The sequence below is a fragment of the Anomaloglossus baeobatrachus genome, chromosome 5 (assembly GCF_048569485.1).
Source record: "Anomaloglossus baeobatrachus isolate aAnoBae1 chromosome 5, aAnoBae1.hap1, whole genome shotgun sequence".
Taxonomy (NCBI): Eukaryota; Metazoa; Chordata; class Amphibia; order Anura; family Aromobatidae; genus Anomaloglossus; species Anomaloglossus baeobatrachus.
This window is the reverse complement of record NC_134357.1, coordinates 556,640,543-556,660,529: the sequence shown is the minus strand read 5'-3', so window position 1 is coordinate 556,660,529 and position 19,987 is coordinate 556,640,543. Positions and strand designations below refer to the sequence as shown.

Here is a 19,987-nt window from a genome sequence, read left to right as displayed (position 1 = left end):
GGTCAAGAGGTTTCCTGTTGACCTCACTTCCTGGCAAAGTCCAGGAAAGCCCCCGGTGTCTCCAAAGTGCCCGCCCCGACCCCCCTCCCGAAAATCCAACATGGCCACGCGCACAGTAGCGCACCGGCCGCCCTGCTCCTATGATTTCTGTCGCATGTGCAATAACACATGTGACAGAAAAATGCCCCCCAGGCCCTGCCCGGTAACCCCCTAATGCCCCCGGTATTCCCCCTTACCTGTCCGGTCGCAGCGCTGATCCCCCGCGGCCCCCTCCTCCTTCACAGTGCACGCTGGCCGGTCACATGTGCAGAGCAGCTGACAGCCAGCACTGTGTTCAGAGAGCTGTGCTGGCTGCTCGCACTCTGCAGCTGTGACAGATTTTTGGCACCCACTCTCCTCAAATGGAGGGTCTGCCCTCCTAGAAAATGGGGGATACGTTCCCTGAACGTGCCCCCATATTCTAGAAGGTCCAGAGGTGACGTGGGACGTCCATATGGATTTCTGCGGACCCATTTTTTTCAAATTTTTTGATTAAATTGGAGAACAAGGGAATGATTTGGGGAGTGTTTTTTCTAATAAAAAATGTTGTCATTTTTTTTTGCTTTGGTTTACTGTCAATTAGTTATGTCGGGTATCTGATAGACGCCGTGACATCCCTAATTGCTGGGCTTGATGCCAGGTGACATTACACATCTGGTATCAACCCCATTTATTACCCCGTTTGCCAACGCACCAGGGCGCGGGATGAGTTGGGGGCGAAGCGCCAGGAATGGCGCATCTAATGGATGCGCCACTTCTGGGGCGGCTGCGGCCTGCTATTTTTAGGCTGGGAAGAGTCCAATAACCATGGCTCTTCCCACCCTGAGAATACCAGACCCCAGCTGTCAGCTTCACCTTGGCTGGTGATCTAATTTGGGGGGACCCCACGTTATTTTTTTTTTAAATCTTTATTTATAAATAAAAAAAAAAAGCCTGGGGAGCCCTCCAAATTGATCACCAGCCAAGATGAAGCTGCCAGCTGTGGTTTGCAGGCTACAGCTGTCTGCTTTACCCTGACTGGCTATCAAAAATAGGGGGGACCCCACGCCATTTTTTTTTTTTTTTTTTTATTGGATAAATACTAAGCTAGGCACCCTTTAGTGCCACATGAAAGGTACTAAAGGTGCCAGCTTAGAATATGCGGGGGTGGGACGTTATATATATTTGACATCCATTCATCCATTGACGCTTTTTAGGTTGTGTGCCCACAATCAGGGTTTGCAGCGTTATGGGCGCTGAGTGTTTTCCCTGCGTCCATAACGCTGCGTTGTGCAGTAGAAGCACAGTGGAAGGATTTTTGGAGATCCCATGCCCACTGTGCTTCTTTTCTCCGCAGCATAAACTGACCGGTGGCGCAGCTTCCCGAGCCTCAGCATGTCAATTTATGCTGCGGAGACGAGAGTGTTCTCTGCAGGTAGCATAGAGCTCCACAGCAGCCTGAACCCAAATCGTGGGCATGGGCAGCTGCGTTCTCCCGTGGACAACACTCACATCTCTGCAGGAAGGCTGACACTGTGTACTAGACGCCGTGTCGCTGGATCATGGCCACATAGCCTTAGGCCTCTTTCACACGTCAGTGATTCTGGTACGTTTGTGCTTTTTTCTACGTACCAGAATCACTGACATACGCAGACCCATTATAATGAATGGGTCTGCTCACACGTCAGTGATTTTTCACTGCACGTGTCTCCGTGCAGCGTACCCGCGTGTGCGTGATTGCCGAACGGAGACATGTCCATTTTTTTCTGGCATCACTGATGTTCCACGGACCACGCAGTGGTGTGGTCCGTGAAAGACGTGCCAGAAAAAAACGTGCTTTTAAAATAAAAATCATTTTAACTCACCCGGCGTCCAGCGATGTCCTCTGCAGCCCGTTCTCCCTGCTGCTTCTGAGCCGGCTCATTATTGCCGCGCATATTCATGATGTGCGACACAGCCGACCCGGAAGCAGCTGCTGCGGGGGTCAGCGCCGGCCGGATGCTGCACCGCGGGAGCGATCAGCACCATGGAGAGCGGGAGCGGGCACAGGTGAGTTAATCTCTAAGTGCAATCACGGGCCACGGAGAACAGAGCCCGGATTGCACGGAGGGACGTGCGTGTTTTACACGCCAGTGAAAAACGTCAGTGTTTTACACTGACGTGTGAAACGGGCCTAAAAGTGAGAATATTGTTGCTACAGCAACATTTTGGGTGACGTAGCTGTGGATTCAAAATGCTTAATATACTCCTGAATAAAATCCTTGAGGGGTGCAGATTCCAAAATGGGGTCACTTGTGGGGGTTTTCTGACGTATAGGTACCCAAGGGGCTCTGCTAATGTGACATGGTGCGCGAAGTTTATTTCAACTTTTCCAAAATTCAAATGGTGCTCCTTCCATTCCAAGCCCTCCCATTTATCCAAACAGAATGTGGAGAAGGAAATGACATCACAGGTTTTTTTTTCCAAAGGTCTGTGTTCAACCAACTTTATTAACACTGACAAGTCTTAAAAAACGCACCTAAAAAAACGCATGAAAAACGCATGCGTTTTCGATGCCTTTTTCTCAAAAAGCATTGTTTACAATTCTCCCCTCTGCCAGAGGGTGCGTTTTTTTCCGCGCTGAAAAAAAAGCAACGTGTGCACATAGCCTTATAGAGTTAAATGTAAGAAGCAAAAGTGCCATAGACCACAAAGACACAATGTCCAAGGGAAAAAGGGTTGGTGGTATTCAGAGGACAAGCAGGTACAGTTGAAGCAGCAGGAATGCTCTGCAATACAGTGAAAGTATATCAAATACCTGAGTTGTGGAATGGGGATCCAAGAAACCCCTACAACTCAGGTATTTCTCTTCAATACTTACTGAGTTGTGCAGTGAGTGCGCCACCTGCTGGTCCTCTCACCAAAATCCTCTTTTAATCCTTTTATGCATGTTTTTCTGTATTAAATAAAATTGTTTTTCTACTTTCACAATAGCCGTTGTACAGTGTTGTTTCCCTTTCTATACATCCATGTTCTGTATATGGCTCCATCCATGTACATATTATGGCACGGCTTAATAAACCGTGCATGTTGGTGGTTCTAACCCAACTCCAATCAGAGAAGATGCTATCTATAAAAAGGTACCAAGATGTCATTGTTTATTTGTGATATTGACTACATCTCATCTGTACTGTGGTTCCTTAATGGTCTGCAGTCTGATAGATAGTAACAAAAAACCCAGTATCTTTTTATCATTGTTAATGACATACTGGGAGTTGTGGGTTAATGCAATTCAATTGTATATGGGGCTGACCTACTATTGCAATTGATCGAGGTAGTAAGCTTGGTACTGTATTCATGTATGGATGGTAGTTCTGGTGCTGTAATGATGTACTCATGATGACTAGTGATTATTCATGTTGGTGGTTCTGCTGATACATTTCTGCACTGATGGTGGTTCTAGTGATGTATACCTGTACTGATTGATGGTGATTCTGATGTATTTGTGTATTGATGGTGATATAGAAACAATTCCAATCTGGTGATGTATGCCTGTTCTTATGGATGTTCTGATATGGTCTTCCTGTACGGTTATTGGCCCTGATTTTGTACACATGTAGCAATCCATAGCTTGTTGGATAACATAATACATGGCTATGTCAATGAAACATTGTGCCGTCTGATGAGTTAAGGGTTACTACATCTCTATTTATGTTAGGAAGATTAATTATAAAATTCAGCCCTGTAGCATGCCACTAATATATACACTGTCAGAATTCAGCTCCAATTTCTGGTTTTAGCGGTCATAACATAACAAGACCATTTATAATTATTTTCATACTTGCAGTCACATGCTGACTAGTTGATCATTCTGCTTCGGTCAATGAATCTTATGCTGTACTTTTTCACTGACCACTGAGAAAATCAGGAAGAGCAAATACTCTGCATGTGGCAAAGTGTGCAAATTGCATGAGCAGTCATTTGATAACCACTTGAACAGATTAAGCTCTGGAAAAGAGGGTGAGAGCAATAACCTGAGTTTTTGTGAAGGGTGTAAGAACATCTAGAGGTAACCATCTTATGCAACCAAGTAATAGGACACATGGAGAATATCTGACAGGTCTGTATCTGTCCTATCTGGTGTATAGCAGGAAAATCCACATTCCATAAATAGCTGACAACACAGCAAAGGGATCTCATTCTTGAAACTTAAAAGTCAGAAGAGTACAAAATTTTTCCAAACTTTTAAATAAACCTTGAAGTACAGAGAGGCCGTCATCAAGAAGTGGTTTAAATTTGACACAACAGTCACATTACCGTATTTTTCGGACTATAAGACGCACCCTGGTTTTAGAGGAGGAAAATAGGAAAATAAAATTTTAAGCAAAACATGTGGTCATGACACACTGTTATGGGGCGAGGATCTGCTGCTGACACCATTATGGGGGTAATGTCCCCAAATTCTCTAATAAGGTACCCCATCTTGGTAATGATCCTTCTGCCTTGTATATAATCCCCATCCTTGTATATATATGTCCCTCATCCTGCTATAGCCTCCATCCTGCTATATACCCCCATCCTGGTATAACCCCCACCCTGCTAAATAGCGCCATCCTGGTATATGCCCTCATCCTGCGATATACTGCCTTATGCCCTCATCCTGCTATATACCCCCATCCTGGTATATACTGCCATCCTGGTATATCCCCCCATCCTGCTATATACTGCCATCCTGGTATATGCCCTCATCCTGCTATATACTGCCATCCTGGTATATACCCCCATCCTGGTATATACTGCCATCCTGGTATATACCCCCATCCTGCTATATACTGCCATCCTGGTATATACCCCCATCCTGCCACATAGCGCCATCCTGGTATATACCTTCATCCTGGTATATACCCCCATCCTGCTATATGTCCTGCATCCTGTGGCACACAAAAAGAATAAACGTTTATACTCACCTTTCCTCACTCTAGCAGCATCGCTCGTCTTCCTGTCAGTGTCAGCAGCAGCGCCGCTGACCTGTGTGGAGCAGTCAAAGTTCCCTGCAGCATCGCGATGTCCTCCTGGAAAGCGGTGAGCACAGGGATGACGTCATCGCTGTGTGCACCGCTAGTCTCCACACACAGCAGCGGCCGGCAGACAGGAGGACATCACGATGCTGCATTCAACGGTGACGGGTGAGTATACTTATTCACTGCGCCCCGCGCTGATAATGATGCGCAGAGAGCAGTGAATACAGTTGCACATGATAACTCTAGGCTGTAGTTGCCAGGGGTGATCACGCGGGCCAGCTGTTAATTATGGCACATCCCCCACCCATCATCCTGCCCACATGTCAGCGCCGGCTTCTGGGCTGAGAGATGATGGGAGGGAGGATGGGCGTGCATATGAAATGAGCGGGCCCACGTGGTCACAGCAGGCACTGCTACAGCCTGCTCATGCCGCTGATGACCCGCTCCACCGCAGCACCATCATTCCCCGTAGCCATGCCCTACATTCAGACTATAAGACACCCCCCCCCCCCACTTTGCCCAAACATTTGGGGGGAAAAAAGTGCGTCTTATAGCCCGAAAAATATGGTACCTAGAACTGGACGTCCTTCAAAAACTGTTGTACAGAAAAAAAGAAAATTGGACTGGGAGATTTCAAAAAGCCTACGGCAACAATAAAGGGAGTCTGTAACCAGAAAAAATTATTGCAATCTGTAGACACCATATCATAGAGCTGGGGGGCTGAATAGTTTTGTGGTAAAATATTCAGTATAACTTGTGTTTTAAATCGGTTAAACCTCGGCTTTTTCTAAGATATTTGGTCCACTGGGCAGTCCTATCAGTGATTGACCGCTATTTCTGCATAAGTGTGCGCACAGGGATAGCTGTCAGCCCCTGATACAACCTCCCATTGGTGCCAGGTTCCTTTAAAGGAGCTGCAGGAATTTCTGGTCAGTAATGGCTGCCCACCAAGAGCCCAGATATGAGAGCTTTGAAGAGGGCTCTGCCCAAGAGATGACCTGCAATCGGACAGGTTTGAACTACTGTAAGACCTGTTTCACACGTCAGTGAAAAACACAGACGTTTTTCACTGACGTGTTAAAAACGCATATGTCCCAACGTGTGCCATGTGCTATCCGTGATAGCAAGTGGAGACAAACTCACCTGTCCCCGCTTCTGCTGTCCATGGTGCTGAAGTCTCCTGGATGCTGTGTCCGGCCGCTGTTGCTCTCACTGCTGCAGCTTCTTCCAGGTTGGCTATGCAGCGCATAACTGCATATGCACGAGAATAATTAGCAGCCTGGAAGCAAGAGGCAGCAGCGGCCGGAGACAGCATCGCTGGAGACGGGTGAGTTTAAAAAGCTTTTTAAAGTTTAATGTCCGTGTTTTTCTGGTATGTGTTTAACGGATCACACCATAGTGTGGTCTGTGGGACATCAGTAATGCATCACACCATAGTGTGGTCTGTGGGACATCAGTAATACTAGAAAAAAAACAGACTTGTCTCCGTGCGGAGACACAATCAGTGAAAAATCACTGATGTGTGCGCCGACCCATTGATTTTAATGTGTCTGCATATATTCTGGTACGTATAAAAACTGTCACATACGTACTAGAATCACTGAAGAGTGAAACAGGTCTAAGGGAGAGTGTGTGACAATTTCCAATTTTAGATGTGCCATCTGATAGATGCTGACCCAAATAGACAGAATGCCATTATACATTCACAGGTTGCTTCTACAAAGTGTTATTTTAAGAGTGTTCAGATTTATGATTTATTTTCACTCTTTTTCCACTCAAAAATGTGTTTATTTTTCAATTGACTTTTTACAGTTTGTTCGAAATTAAAGGAGAAAAAAAAAAACGTTTTGATATGTCTCTTCTTTGTATAATTTTTTTTTTTACAAGACAAAAACCTCGTATTTTATCAAAAGGTGTGTAGCCTTTTTAGATCCACTGTACATACATCTGTGTATATGAGATATGTGCTCATCTCACGTTAGATCGCACTTTTTATATGTTTATTCCATATCTTTCTAGGATGTACGGAAAACGTCTTATAACTTATTATTAGGATATTAAGTTTTATTCACTCTTTTTAGTCCCACATTGCAACAGCTGCTGAATGAGAAGAATCTGTGACGTCTCTGCATTTAGTGGTCACTACTCACCTGGGAGATTATCTGTAGGAAACTCTTCTTTACACCGCTCATCACCCCCCACATATGTCTCTGTAGTATTAATATGGGTCAGATCTTCCCCCTGAAACAAATATTGTAAAAGTCACAGACAGATGGAGAAGTCCCATCTATGATCAGCTCTAATCCTGCCATCTCCACCACTCTCATTACACAAGTATAACACATATAATACCGGAGGATAAAACAAGACTGAGCACAAGACCTTCACAGCCGTCTACACATCATAGGGAGATTTCATGGCACCTTCTCTCCATCTACCTGATGATCCTGAGGAACAATGGGATCTTCTTGTTTACAGTCCTGTTGGAGAAGAGGACGAGGACATCTCTCTGGTGTTGTCCTCTTACTGGATAGACCTGGAGGAGACACATACAGGGACTGAATTCATTCCTTACATACAAATAATTATAGGCCGTGTGTATTTAGTCCTGTCTATTACCTGGTGATGTGAGGGGCTGGGGAACCTCCATCATGACGTCCTTGTACAGATCTTTGTGTCCTTCTAAATACTCCCACTCCTCCATGGAGAAATAGACGGTGATGTCCTGACACCTTATAGGAACCTGACACATACAATGATACCGTCAGCCCCCGATCCCTTCATAGCATTACTGTATAATGTCCCAGCATTCCCAGCAGTGTCACCTCTCCAGTCAGCAGCTCAATCATCTTGTAGGTGAGTTCTAGGATCTTCTGGTCATTGATGTCCTCATGTATCGGGGGGTGAGGTGGAGGCCCCGTGATTGGGCTCAGGGGTCTTCCCCATCCCTCAGACACAGGGGCCTGACAGCGCTCACTAGAGGTCTTCTTCACTACTGTGTAATCCTGGATATGGAGAGACACAGTAATAAATCTCACTCCAGACATTTCCAGAGTCCTCACCTCTCCAGTTCTGTCCATCTGTTATTCCCATAGATAAGAATGATGTAATGTGACGTCATCAGAATCTCTCACCTCTCCAGTAAGCCGGAAGAGGATCTCTAGGGTGAGGTGTAATATCCTCTCCGCCATCTTGTCCCTGTCCATATCCATCCTTCACGGGGCAATCAGGAGAATTCTCTTCTATAGGTCTCCACTGAGAGGATCCGATATTGTAGGGACCTGAATGAGGAGAAGATGACGATGTAACATCATAAAGAATCCGCTGTAATAATACAATTACTGGAGAGAATAAGGGGAAACATATGAGGAGACAGAACGTGTAGAAGTTGTACGTTCTTGTGTCGTATGGACTGGAACATAAATTGAATTGCTGACTAAGACGTCTCATCCGCTCCCAATCACTGGTTATTTCAGTCAATGCTTCAGCCACTGATTGACTGCAGAGATCACGTTTGTTATCACTGACTAAACTGACAGGAAATCCAGAAACTGGCGGAGACCCCAGCAGTGGGGGCACAGGAAAAATGAGGGTCATTATGTGTTACTATTCTTAGTGTATAACAGTAGTCAATTTTTTCAATCTACTAATAAATCCTATATATTTAGGCCGCACACACAACAAGCAGTTTCCTCCTCGGAGTTGGCAGCCGAAAACATTTCTCATAGACTCATCTTTCATATCACTAATTCTCGTCTCATTTACCGACACTGAAATCGGCATAGGTTTTTGCATATTACATAAAAATTGCCAGAAAATTAAGCAGGTTCTCATTGCCCCCCTTTTCACCATCATTTGTTAATCATGGGAGTTGATTTGGTTTCTATAGTAACTAGAGGTCTAATAATGTTTTTTGGGTCTGCAATGTACAAAGTCTATTAATCTCTGCCAGAGGCGGCATCCAATAAGCTCTTAGGCCCCAAACACATTAAACTAAAGTCAGTGGCATCTGCAGATTATGGAGGAGATTGGTCGACTGTAAAATATATATGGAGCCTCCCGACAGATAATGTCAGGGCAGAGAAGGATCCGGCATGCTTAATTTCAGAGACTGATCTGTTTCTTCTCCCTGGAGTCAATCCTTTGCTCCAGGAGTCTGGAGGTGTCTCTCTCATAGAGACCACAGGAAAGCTGGAGTGTTGGTGTATGGGGGAGTCGGGAGAGAAGCCGTCAACCCAATGATGGTTCGTCCGACAGTTATCTATTGTGTATGGCAGGGGTGGGCAATTAATTTTCCCGAAGGGCCACATGAGAGACCGTGAATAGTGTGGAGGCCAAACCAATAGGCGGAAATTAATTCTGCTCAATACACTGGTCAACAACAAAATTGTATTTGGTTTGTAAGATACCAAATCATATGTATTTTTTTTCTTTTTAACTTCGTTTTATTAACAATTTCAAACAGGTACAACTGACATTTGCCATATTAAAATAGCTCAGTATATAGATAGTAATATTTGAATATAACAATGAACAGTCATATAAAGTCCATAATATCTTTAGCACTTAAGATAGAACAATGTTATTATCCATACTTATCATTTGCATATATATCTAATTTTATATTGAGCATAAGAACAGCTCTAACTATCAGCATGACCATATTTTGAAAACAAGATAGAAAGAGGAAGAGAAAAAGGAAAAAAGAAAGAACAACAACAGCCACATTGCATTATTATATCTCAATATACCATTGGACAGTGTTTCATATCCCAACATCTAACGGGAACCACCATTATCCGCATAATTTCCATCAAACCTCCGCAAGTGTGTCTGGAGAAGAATTCCACAAACCCCAGATTTTGTTAAATTTTCCCGGGCACCCCCTATTATAATATACCACCCGCTCATAGACTATGGTTGCATTGACTAGTTTAACCCAGGACCGCACAGTTGGATTCGAATCTCCCATCCACCTCAGAGCTATTAATTTCCTAGCCAGAAACAATGCCTCTCTGAGGAATATTGTCATGTAATGATCCCAGGACTCTTCCTCCACTACCCTAAACAGGCATATCAAAGGGTCACACAAAACAGGAATTGACACAATCGATGTGAGCAGAGATGTCACTCCCCGCCAGTACGAAGATATATTGGGACAGCCCCAAATCATATGTATGAAATTTGCCCCTGAGAGATGACACCTTGGGCACTCCAATGTACGCGAACGTCCCATACTAAATAATCGAGTTGGAGTAAGGTATACCTGGTGGACAATGTAGCATTGAATCAACTTATTATTATTAACCGACGGGGATACCGCAGTCGAAGATTCCAACATCTCTTCCCATTTTTCTCCCTGTAGAGAGGGAATTAGAGATTTCCATCTATCCTGGGCTGGCAAGGGGTCCGACTCCACCCCGAACCGACAACAGGTAAATATATATAGCTGAGATGAGGCCTCGAGGTCCTTGTGATTTTGGAATATCTATGATAGGAAGTGATGATATCAATTTCCTCACTCCAATTTTCTGTATGTGGGATTGAATCGCTGTGCGAATCTGCAGGTATCTAAAAAACTGTGATCTTGGAACATTATATTCAATCTGGACTTGTTCAAAGGACTTGAAGGTTGTGGTTCCCGGGACAAAAAGATCACCTAATGCATTGACACTGTGAGTGGCCCAGAATTGTGCCGAGGGGTGATCTCTCAGAGTATGGAAGTGGCTATTCCCCCATAATGGGAGTTCCGCCATCACCCCTTCGAAGTGTACCACCCTCTTGGCTTGTAGCCAGACTAATCTTGCCAACCTGAGGAGGGGAAATTGCCATGGTGTTCTCAGTCCATCCGATTCCAGAAAACCCACTAAACAATCAGTCCCAGCCACGTGTGCCAAGTGACTCTCAGAGTTTGGCAGCTGACATCCAGGCATCCAAGTCTCTAGTGCCCTAAGCTGTCCTGCGAGGTAGTAGAGGAAGAACTCCGGTAAAGCCATTCCTCCCAGTCTTTTGGATCTCTGTAAAATGGATAACCGAAGTTTGGGTCTGGATTTCCCCTATATGAAAGAGGTAGTAAGCAAGTTCAACATTGAAAAGAAGGATTTGGGTACGGATACTGCACTATGTTGTAGTGTATAGCTAAGCTTTGGAAGTAATATTTTGATTAAATTTATTCTGCCAACCACTGACAGGGGTAGCTTGCTCCACAATTTATATTAAAGTTTAACGTGCTCCAGAAGTGGTGTCATACTCGTCTGCAGGTCTAGTGTATGGTCTATCTGTATGTGTATTCCCAGGTATTTAAAGCTAGTTACTACTTGCAAAGGTGACCTACCCTCCATTGAAATTCCAGACCCATGTATTAATGGCATCAAAGCCGACTTATTCCAGTCCCGAAAACTCCCCAAATTTATCTATAGTGTCTATAACCACCGGTAGAGTCTCTTGCACTCGATCTAAGAAGACAACCATGTCGTCCGCATACAATCCTATTTGATCTGTGCGGTCGGCTATAGTGATTCCGGTGATCTGTGGATGAGAGCGGATTCTAATTGCCAAAGCTTCAATACCTAGTGCAAACAATGCTGGAGACAGAGGTCATCCCTGTCTTGTGCCCCGATTCAATGAGAAGGGTGTAGACATAGCACCATTGACTAGTATCCTGGCTGTCGGGGACCTATACAACATATGAATGCAATTACTGAATTTAGGCCCAAAGGTGAATCTCTGGAGACAGGCAAATAAAAATGGCCATTCTACCGAGTCAAATGCCTTGGCCGCGTCCAGCAAGGCCAAGGCCCACTCGTTCTCCTGGACCAGTATACTATATTGCACTATGGACTGGATCCGTCTTATATTTATGGAGGTGTTTTTCCCAGGCATAAATCCGGTTTGATTTGGGTGAACTATACTCAATATGACTGAATTAAGCCTGGACGCCAGTATTTTGCTAAAAATCTTGTAATCCATGTTAACTAGGGATATAGGACGGTATGAACCGCAGTCTAGTGGGTCTTTACCCTCCTTCCTCAGCACGACTATATGTGCTTCGTATAAGGAGGCAGGTAGAGAGTCGCCGGCTGAAAAATGTGAGAAGACCTCTGAAAGAATCGGGGCCAATACGTCACAATATTTACTATAGAATTCTATGGGAAGGCCATCTGGACCCGGAGATTTCCCTCTAGCCATATCCGAGATGGCAGTAATCACTTCATCCAGTGTGATGTCCGCCTCCAGAGACTCCCGTTGTGATCTACTCAACGTGGGAAACTCCAAATCCGACAAATATGTCACGCAACTTTGAACTCCATGACGATTTCTAGAAGTGTATAAGGTTTTATAGTATTCACAAAAGCACTCTAAAATATCCTCAGGGGATGTAGCTATTGAGCCATCCATCCTCCGTATACTCAATATTGTATTTGAAGTGTTGTGTTGCCTAACCATATATGCCAATAATTTACTGGATTGATTTCCAAGCTCAAAATATGATTGTCGGGTAAAGAACAATTTGCGTTTAGACTTGGTCTCAGAGTGCTGCATATATAACCTATATGATTGCATCCAGGCCGCCCTATTTGCATTGGTTGGGGCCGATATATATGCTGCCTCTGAGTCCCTAAGTCTCCCCTCTACTATATCATCCTCAGTTTTAGTCACTCTTTTAAGATATGTTATGGTTGAAGACAAACACCCTCGAAGGTAGGCTTTAAGAGTGTCCCACACCAAATTAATATTCCAGGGTTTAGGGTGGGTTTCCAGGAAATCCTCTATTTGGGTCAGAGTTCTATCACTTTGATCTATTAGTTTCATCCAAAAGGGGTTTAACCTCCAAAAGGGTTTACCAACACCTTGGTTAGTCTTCATAGTAAGAATGAAGCATTGCTGCAAATCAGTCAAGTGTGTGGCCGAATGTTGTCCCCCTCCATCCAAAACCTGTACTGCTCCTCATTCATCACAAGATTAAAATCCCCCATATATAACACATACGCATCTGGATAATTGAGGGCAAAGCTCAGTGCTTGTTTAAAAATGGAGATGCGAGCTGCCGGGGGGTTGTAAATACATAACAGCACATAATCTCTAGAGTTTATAGACGCATACAGTCAGGGCCAGAAATATTTGGACAGTGACACAAGTTTTGTTATTTTAGCTGTTTACAAAAACATGTTCAGAAATACAATTATATATATATAATATGGGCTGAAAGTGCACACTCCCAGCTGCAATAAGAAAGTTTTCACATCCAAATCGGAGAAAGGGTTTAGGAATCATAGCTCTGTAATGCATAGCCTCCTCTTTTTCAAGGGACCAAAAGTAATTGGACAAGGGACTCTAAGGGCTGCAATTAACTCTGAAGGCGTCTCCCTCGTTAACCTGTAATCAATGAAGTAGTTAAAAGGTCTGGGGTTGATTACAGGTGTGTGGTTTTGCATTTGGAAGCTCTTGCTGTGACCAGACAACATGCGGTCTAAGGAACTCTCAATTGAGGTGAAGCAGAACATCCTGAGGCTGAAAAAAAAGAAAAAATCCATCAGAGAGATAGCAGACATGCTTGGAGTAGCAAAATCAACAGTCGGGTACATTCTGAGAAAAAAGGAATTGACTGGTGAGCTTGGGAACTCAAAAAGGCCTGGGCGTCCACGGATGACAACAGTGGTGGATGATCGCCGCATACTTTCTTTGGTGAAGAAGAACCCATTCACAACATCAACTGAAGTCCAGAACACTCTCAGTGAAGTAGGTGTATCTGTCTCTAAGTCAACAGTAAAGAGAAGACTCCATGAAAGTAAATACAAAGGGTTCACATCTAGATGCAAACCATTCATCAATTCCAAAAATAGACAGGCCAGAGTTAAATTTGCTGAAAAACACCTCATGAAGCCAGCTCACTTCTGGAAAAGTATTCTATGGACAGATGAGACAAAGATCAACCTGTACCAGAATGATGGGAAGAAAAAAGTTTGGAGAAGAAAGGGAACGGCACATGATCCAAGGCACACCACATCCTCTGTAAAACATGGTGGAGGCAACGTGATGGCATGGGCATGCATGGCTTTCAATGGCACTGGGTCACTTGTGTTTATTGATGACATAACAGCAGACAAGAGTAGCCGGATGAATTCTGAAGTGTACCGGGATATACTTTCAGCCCAGATTCAGCCAAATGCCGCAAAGTTGATCGGACGGCGCTTCATAGTACAGATGGACAATGACCCCAAGCATACAGCCAAAGCTACCCAGGAGTTCATGAGTGCAAAAAAGTGGAACATTCTGCAATGGCCAAGTCAATCACCAGATCTTAACCCAATTGAGCATGCATTTCACTTGCTCAAATCCAGACTTAAGACGGAAAGACCCACAAACAAGCAAGACCTGAAGGCTGCGGCTGTAAAGGCCTGGCAAAGCATTAAGAAGGAGGAAACCCAGCGTTTGGTGATGTCCATGGGTTCCAGACTTAAGGCAGTGATTGCCTCCAAAGGATTCGCAACAAAATATTGAAAATAAAAATATTTTGTTTGGGTTTGGTTTATTTGTCCAATTACTTTTGACCTCCTAAAATGTGGAGTCTTTGTAAAGAAATGTGTACAATTCCTACAATTTCTATCAGATATTTTTGTGCAAACCTTCAAATTAAACGTTACAATCTGCACTTGAATTCTGTTGTAGAGGTTTCATTTCAAATCCAATGTGGTGGCATGCAGAGCCCAACTCGCGAAAATTGTGTCACTGTCCAAATATTTCTGGACCTAACTGTATATAAACACAAATCGCCCCTCCGGGTCATGCCTCACCACCTTCACTTCCCAACGGATATGTCTATGGACCAATAGAGAGACACCCCTTGAGTAGCTGATGTGGAACGCATGTGCCGACCATTGTACCCATGGTTTGTTTACAAGTCTGGTTGTGTCTCCGGTGAGGTGAGTCTCTACCAGTACCACCAGTTGGGCTTTGACTTGCTTAATTTGGGAGAATACCTTAATACTTTTTTTAGGCGATTTAAGGCCTCTGACATTCCAGGTCATAAATATCAGCTCTGACCCCATATCATATAGATCTTTTTGTTCAAATCAAAGTTTATTAGAATAGAAGAAGATAATCAAACAATTGCACAGCGCGCAGGCAGAGGGTATATATCCAAGCTAGCTGCTAAAAACACAACAGTTCTTTGACTACACCTGCGCCACTGGCGACCAAAAATAACAAGTACAATTCGTATGTGTTTGAAATAGGAAGAACAAGTTGAAAAAAAAAGAGATAAAGAAGAGGAGGTGGAAGAAGAATTTAGAGACAGTAAAGACAACAGAAACGTGGGAAAGTAAGATGAAAGGGGAAGGGTACAAAGAGTTCCCACCCGAGTGGACGCGCCCTCCTACATCAAAACCACATTTTCAAGGCTAACCTTCTAGGTACAGAAATAAGAGAATGGAAAATTACCTACATACCTGCCCCCCCCCCTGAATCCATAGACCCATATCCGGTGAGTCCATGAACATGATCCACGGGGCCCACGTAGCATCAACTTTGTCCTTGTTGCCGAGTGTCTGACCTATCAAGGTCTCCATCCTGAAGATCCCGTTGCACTCTGCTATGACTTCATCCCGTGATGGGATTCTAGTTTGCTTCCAATATCTTGGAATTAGGTTTCTGGCAGCTGTTAAAAAATGTCTTAATAAACCTTTCCTAAACCCTGAAGCAGAAACATTCCCGAGGGACAGGAGAGCTAACTCTTTTGTGGGCCGGATTTGCCTCAAGGAAAGTTTATTGAGTAACTGGAAAATGCTCTCCCAGAATGATCTCACCGGGGGACATGACCACCAGATATGAGTGAGGGTTCCCCTCTCCTTTTGGAATCTCCAGCACACATCAGAGGCTGATGGAAAGGCAGCATGGATACTCACAGGACACCTATACCACCTAGATAGGATCTTGTAGCACCTTTCCTGTGATATCACATTCAGCGAAGTTTTACCAATAAAGAGAAGGATTTTGGTCCGCTCCTCAGCCGAGAATGACCTCCCCCACTCTCTCTCCCATTTCCCAAAGTACCCAGGCAAGCCGTCCCTCGCACCTCTGCATCTGAGAAACAAGTCATACAAGGTCGAAATGGTATGGCCTGGAGGATCCTTCGCTAGGCAAAGGGCCTCAAAGGGTGTGAGTGCCCTATAGATGTCTACCCTCCTAGCCATAGACACTATAAAACTTTTCAGCTGTTCGAAGAAGAACCACATATCTTGAGATTTGTTGATATCCGAAGAGTAATTATCTAGGGGTTTAATACCTGTGTCTGAGATAAAGTCACGAATAAGGGGTGCTTCACACACAGCGAGCTCACTGCCGAGATCGCTGCTGAGTCACGCTTTTTGTGACGCAGCAGTGACCTCATTAGCGATCTCGCTGTGTGTGACACTGAGCAGCGATCTGGCCCCTGCTGCGAGATCGCTGCTCGTTACACACAGCCCTGGTTCGTTTTCTTCAAAGGCGCTCTCCCACTGTGACACACAGATCGCTGTGTGTGACAGCGAGAGAGCGACAAATGAAGCGAGCAGGGAGCAGGAGCCGGCGTCTGACAGCTGAGGTAAGCTGTATCCAAGATAAACATCGGGTAACCAAGGTGGTTACCCGATATTTACCTTAGTTACCAGCCTCTGCAGCTCTCACGCTGCCTGTGCTGCCGGCTCCGGCTCTCTGCACATGTAGCTGCTGTACACATCGGGTTAATTAACCCGATGTGTACAGCAGCTAGGAGAGCAAGGAGCCAGCGCTAAGCAGTGTGCGCGGCTCCCTGCTCTCTGCACATGTAGCTGCATTACACATCGGGTTAATTAACCCGATGTGTACTGTAGCTAGGAGAGCAAGGAGCCAGCGCTCAGTGTGCGCGGCTCCCTGCTCCCTGCACACACAGCTAAGCGGTGTGCGCTGGTAACTAATGTAAACATCGGGTAACCATACCCGATGTTTACCTTAGTTACCAGTCTCCGCAGCTTCCAGACGGCGGCTCCGTGCAAGCGCAGCGTCGCTTGCACGTCGCTGCTGGATGGGGGCTGTTCACTGGTCGCTGGTGAGATCTGCCTGTTTGACAGCTCACCAGCGAGCATGTAGCGATGCAGCAGCGATCCTGACCAGGTCAGATCGCTGGTCGGATCGCTGCTGCATCGCTAAGTGTGAAGGTACCCTAATAGGATGGTCACTCTTCCTTTTATGGAGGAATGTTGATCTATGGAAACCCGCCTGAAAATCTGAATTACTATGGACCGGTGTCAATGGGCCTGGAATGGAGGACAAGTCAAGATATTTATTACCTCGGGACATAAAATTCCGCAATTGCTTTGTGATAAAGGGTACTGTGATAGAGCTGGAGCTGGGTGGTGCTCTGGTCCAAATAACTATCTTCGGATCAACATCAGATTGCGCGCTTTCGGCTTCCACCCATCTTTTCGTTTCACCTGAGTTAAAAAGATCCAGAACGCACGTCCCTAAAGAGGCGTAGCTATACAAAAGGAGATTAGGGAGTCCAGTTCCTCCCATATCCCTTGATCTACTCAATATTTTGTGGGAAATACGTGGGCATTTATGTGCCCAGACAAATTTGGTTATGCTAGATTTCAGACGTGAGAAAAAAGAGGCCGGCAATACTAAGGGGATGGTTTGGAAGTAATAAAGCAGCTTCGGTAACAGGTCCATTTTGATCGCATTTATCCTCCCAAACCATGAAAGCTGGAGTTTGTTCCAGTTATTGAGGTCTAATTCTAACTTCCTGGAAATGTGGCGGTGATTTGATTTAAAGAGGTCAAGGGGATCTGCCGTCAGTTTAATTCCTAGGTATGTCAATGAATCCACCTGCCATTTGAAGGGGAGAGAGGCTTTGAGCTGAGTCACCAGCATTGGAGGAAGAGATATATTCAGTATTTCGGATTTATGAGTATTTATTTTAAAATTACTCAGAGATCCGAACCTCCGCAATTCAGCCATTATGTTGGGTAGACTAATGAGTGGAGAGGTAACGTACAGGAGCAGATCATCTGCGAATAAAGCTAATTTATGGTCCTGTTTGTGAAATGTAACCCCTTTAATTGATATATTGCTCCTCAATGCCACCGCCAGATGTTCCATGGTCAGAATATATAATAATGGGGAAAGGGGGCACCCTTGTCTTGTTCCATTACATATTGTAAAGGAATCTGAGAGGGAGCCATTTATTTTGATTTGTGCTGTGGGCGAAGAGTAGAGTGCTGTAACTCTGTTCATCATGTGCTCTCCCAACCCTATGTTTTTAAGGACCTGAAACATGAAACCCCAGTGCACCCTGTCAAACGCCTTCTCTGCATCTACCGACAGGATGCACATGGGGATCCCGTGACGTCTTGCGCCGTCAATCAGGGAGATGGTCCTCAGGGTGTTGTCCCTGGCTTCTCTTCTGGGCACGAAACCCACCTGGTCTGGATTTACCAGTCTGGGAAGAAGGTCTCGTAACCTATTTGATATCATTTTAGAATAAAGCTTGATATCTAGATTTATGAGCGAGATCGGTCTATAGTTGCAGCAAAGAGATGCGTCCTTCCCTGGTTTTGGTATAACTGTGATGTGGGCCATCAACGCCTGGGGAGGGAACGCACCCCCTGCAGATATATATCTACAGACCGATAGGAACAGAGGATTTAGAAGTTCTGAAAATTGTTTATAGAAACCCGCTGAGAACCCGTCTGGACCTGGGCTTTTCCCTGACTTCAAATCTGAGACTACCGCATTGACCTCCTCCAGGGAGAAGTCCTCTTCCAGCTCCAGTAAGGTATCATTTGAGATGGAAGGGAGATTATGGGATTTCAGGTAAGCTTTAACATCATCTTGAGTCCCATATGGCGCTATGTGTCCCGATTGTCCCCTAATATCATAAAGCGCCTTGTAGTATGTGCGGAAGCCTGCTAAAATGTCCTGGTTGCTATGCAAATGACCATCACTTCCTGGGTCTTTTATGAAAGGGATGTAAGTATTCATGGAGCGGGGATGGAGGGCCCTTGCAAGAAGCTTCCCACTTCTATTGCCCAGTTGATAAAAGCGGCTTTTGAGATGTTCTCTTAAGCCCCTGGATTTCTGGTCTAATACCTCTAGTAATTTATGTCTGGTTGTAGAGAGTTGTGCGTAGGTTGTAGGAGATGAGTCCCGTTTGTGTTTGCTTTCTAGTGAGGCAATCTGGTTAGATAACTGCGTTATTTCAATGGCACTTTCTTTTTTCAGGTGGGTACCATGTGAGATCAAAATGCCCCTTAATACACATTTCAGTGATTCCCACTGGATTGCAGAAGTGGTATCACATTCATGATCTCTAATAAAGTTATGAATTGACTGGGTAAGGTCCGCTTTGCATAACTGATCCTGTAATAGGTTTTCATTCAGTCGCCAGGTGAAATTTGATTTGACACGAGGCCCTAACTGAATCGATAAGTAAATGGGAGCGTGGTCTGACCATATTATATTACCTATGGTCGCTTCTACTGTCATGTCTAGGAGGGCATGAGAAATGTGGAAGGAGTCAATTCTGCTATAGACAGAATGGACCGAGGAATAGAAGCTGTAATCTTTGGTGTCCGGATGAAGAATCCTCCATATGTCCACCAATCTCAGACCATGCATGTGCTTTTTGACCCTTTGTATGACTGAGGCCGGATAGGACGACTTACCCGTACATCGAGGGCCGGGTTCATTGGTAGATTAAAATCGCCTCCTAATATCACCGGAGAGGAGTCCGCAAAATCTTCCAGAATTTTCCTCCCGTCTGCACAGAATCTGTCCTGCCCCTGGTTAGGAAAGTACATGTTAGTAATAACAAAGATATTGGTTTTCCAAGAAAGCTTTAAGAAAATATATCTTCCCTTGGGGTCGATACAGGAGTCTAACACCTCTGGTATGAAGGACCTATGAAATGCCATGGAAACCCCCTTAGACTTAGCATCAGGATTCGAGCTATG

General features: G+C 44.7%; 2 protein-coding genes across 2 annotated transcripts in view; both read right to left on the bottom strand.

The window, feature by feature from the left end:
- The window catches only part of LOC142312311 (uncharacterized), a 112,990-nt gene extending 105,238 nt beyond the window's left edge, over positions 1 to 7,752 (bottom strand). The window contains exons 1-3 of the mRNA XM_075351240.1: positions 7,638 to 7,752; positions 7,457 to 7,554; positions 7,169 to 7,259 (exon numbers count right to left, since the gene is read on the bottom strand). Coding sequence (XP_075207355.1) covers positions 7,169 to 7,259; positions 7,457 to 7,554; positions 7,638 to 7,722 — 274 coding nt within the window. The 5' untranslated portion in view covers positions 7,723 to 7,752. The remainder of the gene's footprint in view (positions 1 to 7,168; positions 7,260 to 7,456; positions 7,555 to 7,637) is intronic.
- Positions 7,753 to 7,798: 46 nt separating this feature from the next.
- Positions 7,799 to 19,739, bottom strand: LOC142312999 (oocyte zinc finger protein XlCOF29-like). Its single transcript, XM_075351986.1, has 3 exons — positions 19,700 to 19,739; positions 8,153 to 8,299; positions 7,799 to 8,023 (listed from the first exon to the last, which is right to left on the bottom strand). Exons 2-3 carry the CDS (start codon positions 8,228 to 8,230, stop codon positions 7,799 to 7,801), a joined length of 303 nt encoding a protein of 100 aa, XP_075208101.1. The 5' UTR covers positions 8,231 to 8,299; positions 19,700 to 19,739.
- Between the last annotated feature and the right edge of the window lie 248 nt (positions 19,740 to 19,987).

What these genes read in the sequence shown, in the direction of transcription:
- LOC142312999 (XM_075351986.1), bottom strand. Translation starts at nt 8,230, where the DNA reads ATGGATATGGACAGGGACAAGATGGCGGAGAGGATATTACACCTCACC. An exon ending in TCTTCCGGCTTACTGGAGAG is followed by an intron (nt 8,024 to 8,152) that starts GTGAGAGATTCT and finishes CTCCATATCCAG; the next exon opens with GATTACACAGTAGTGAAGAA.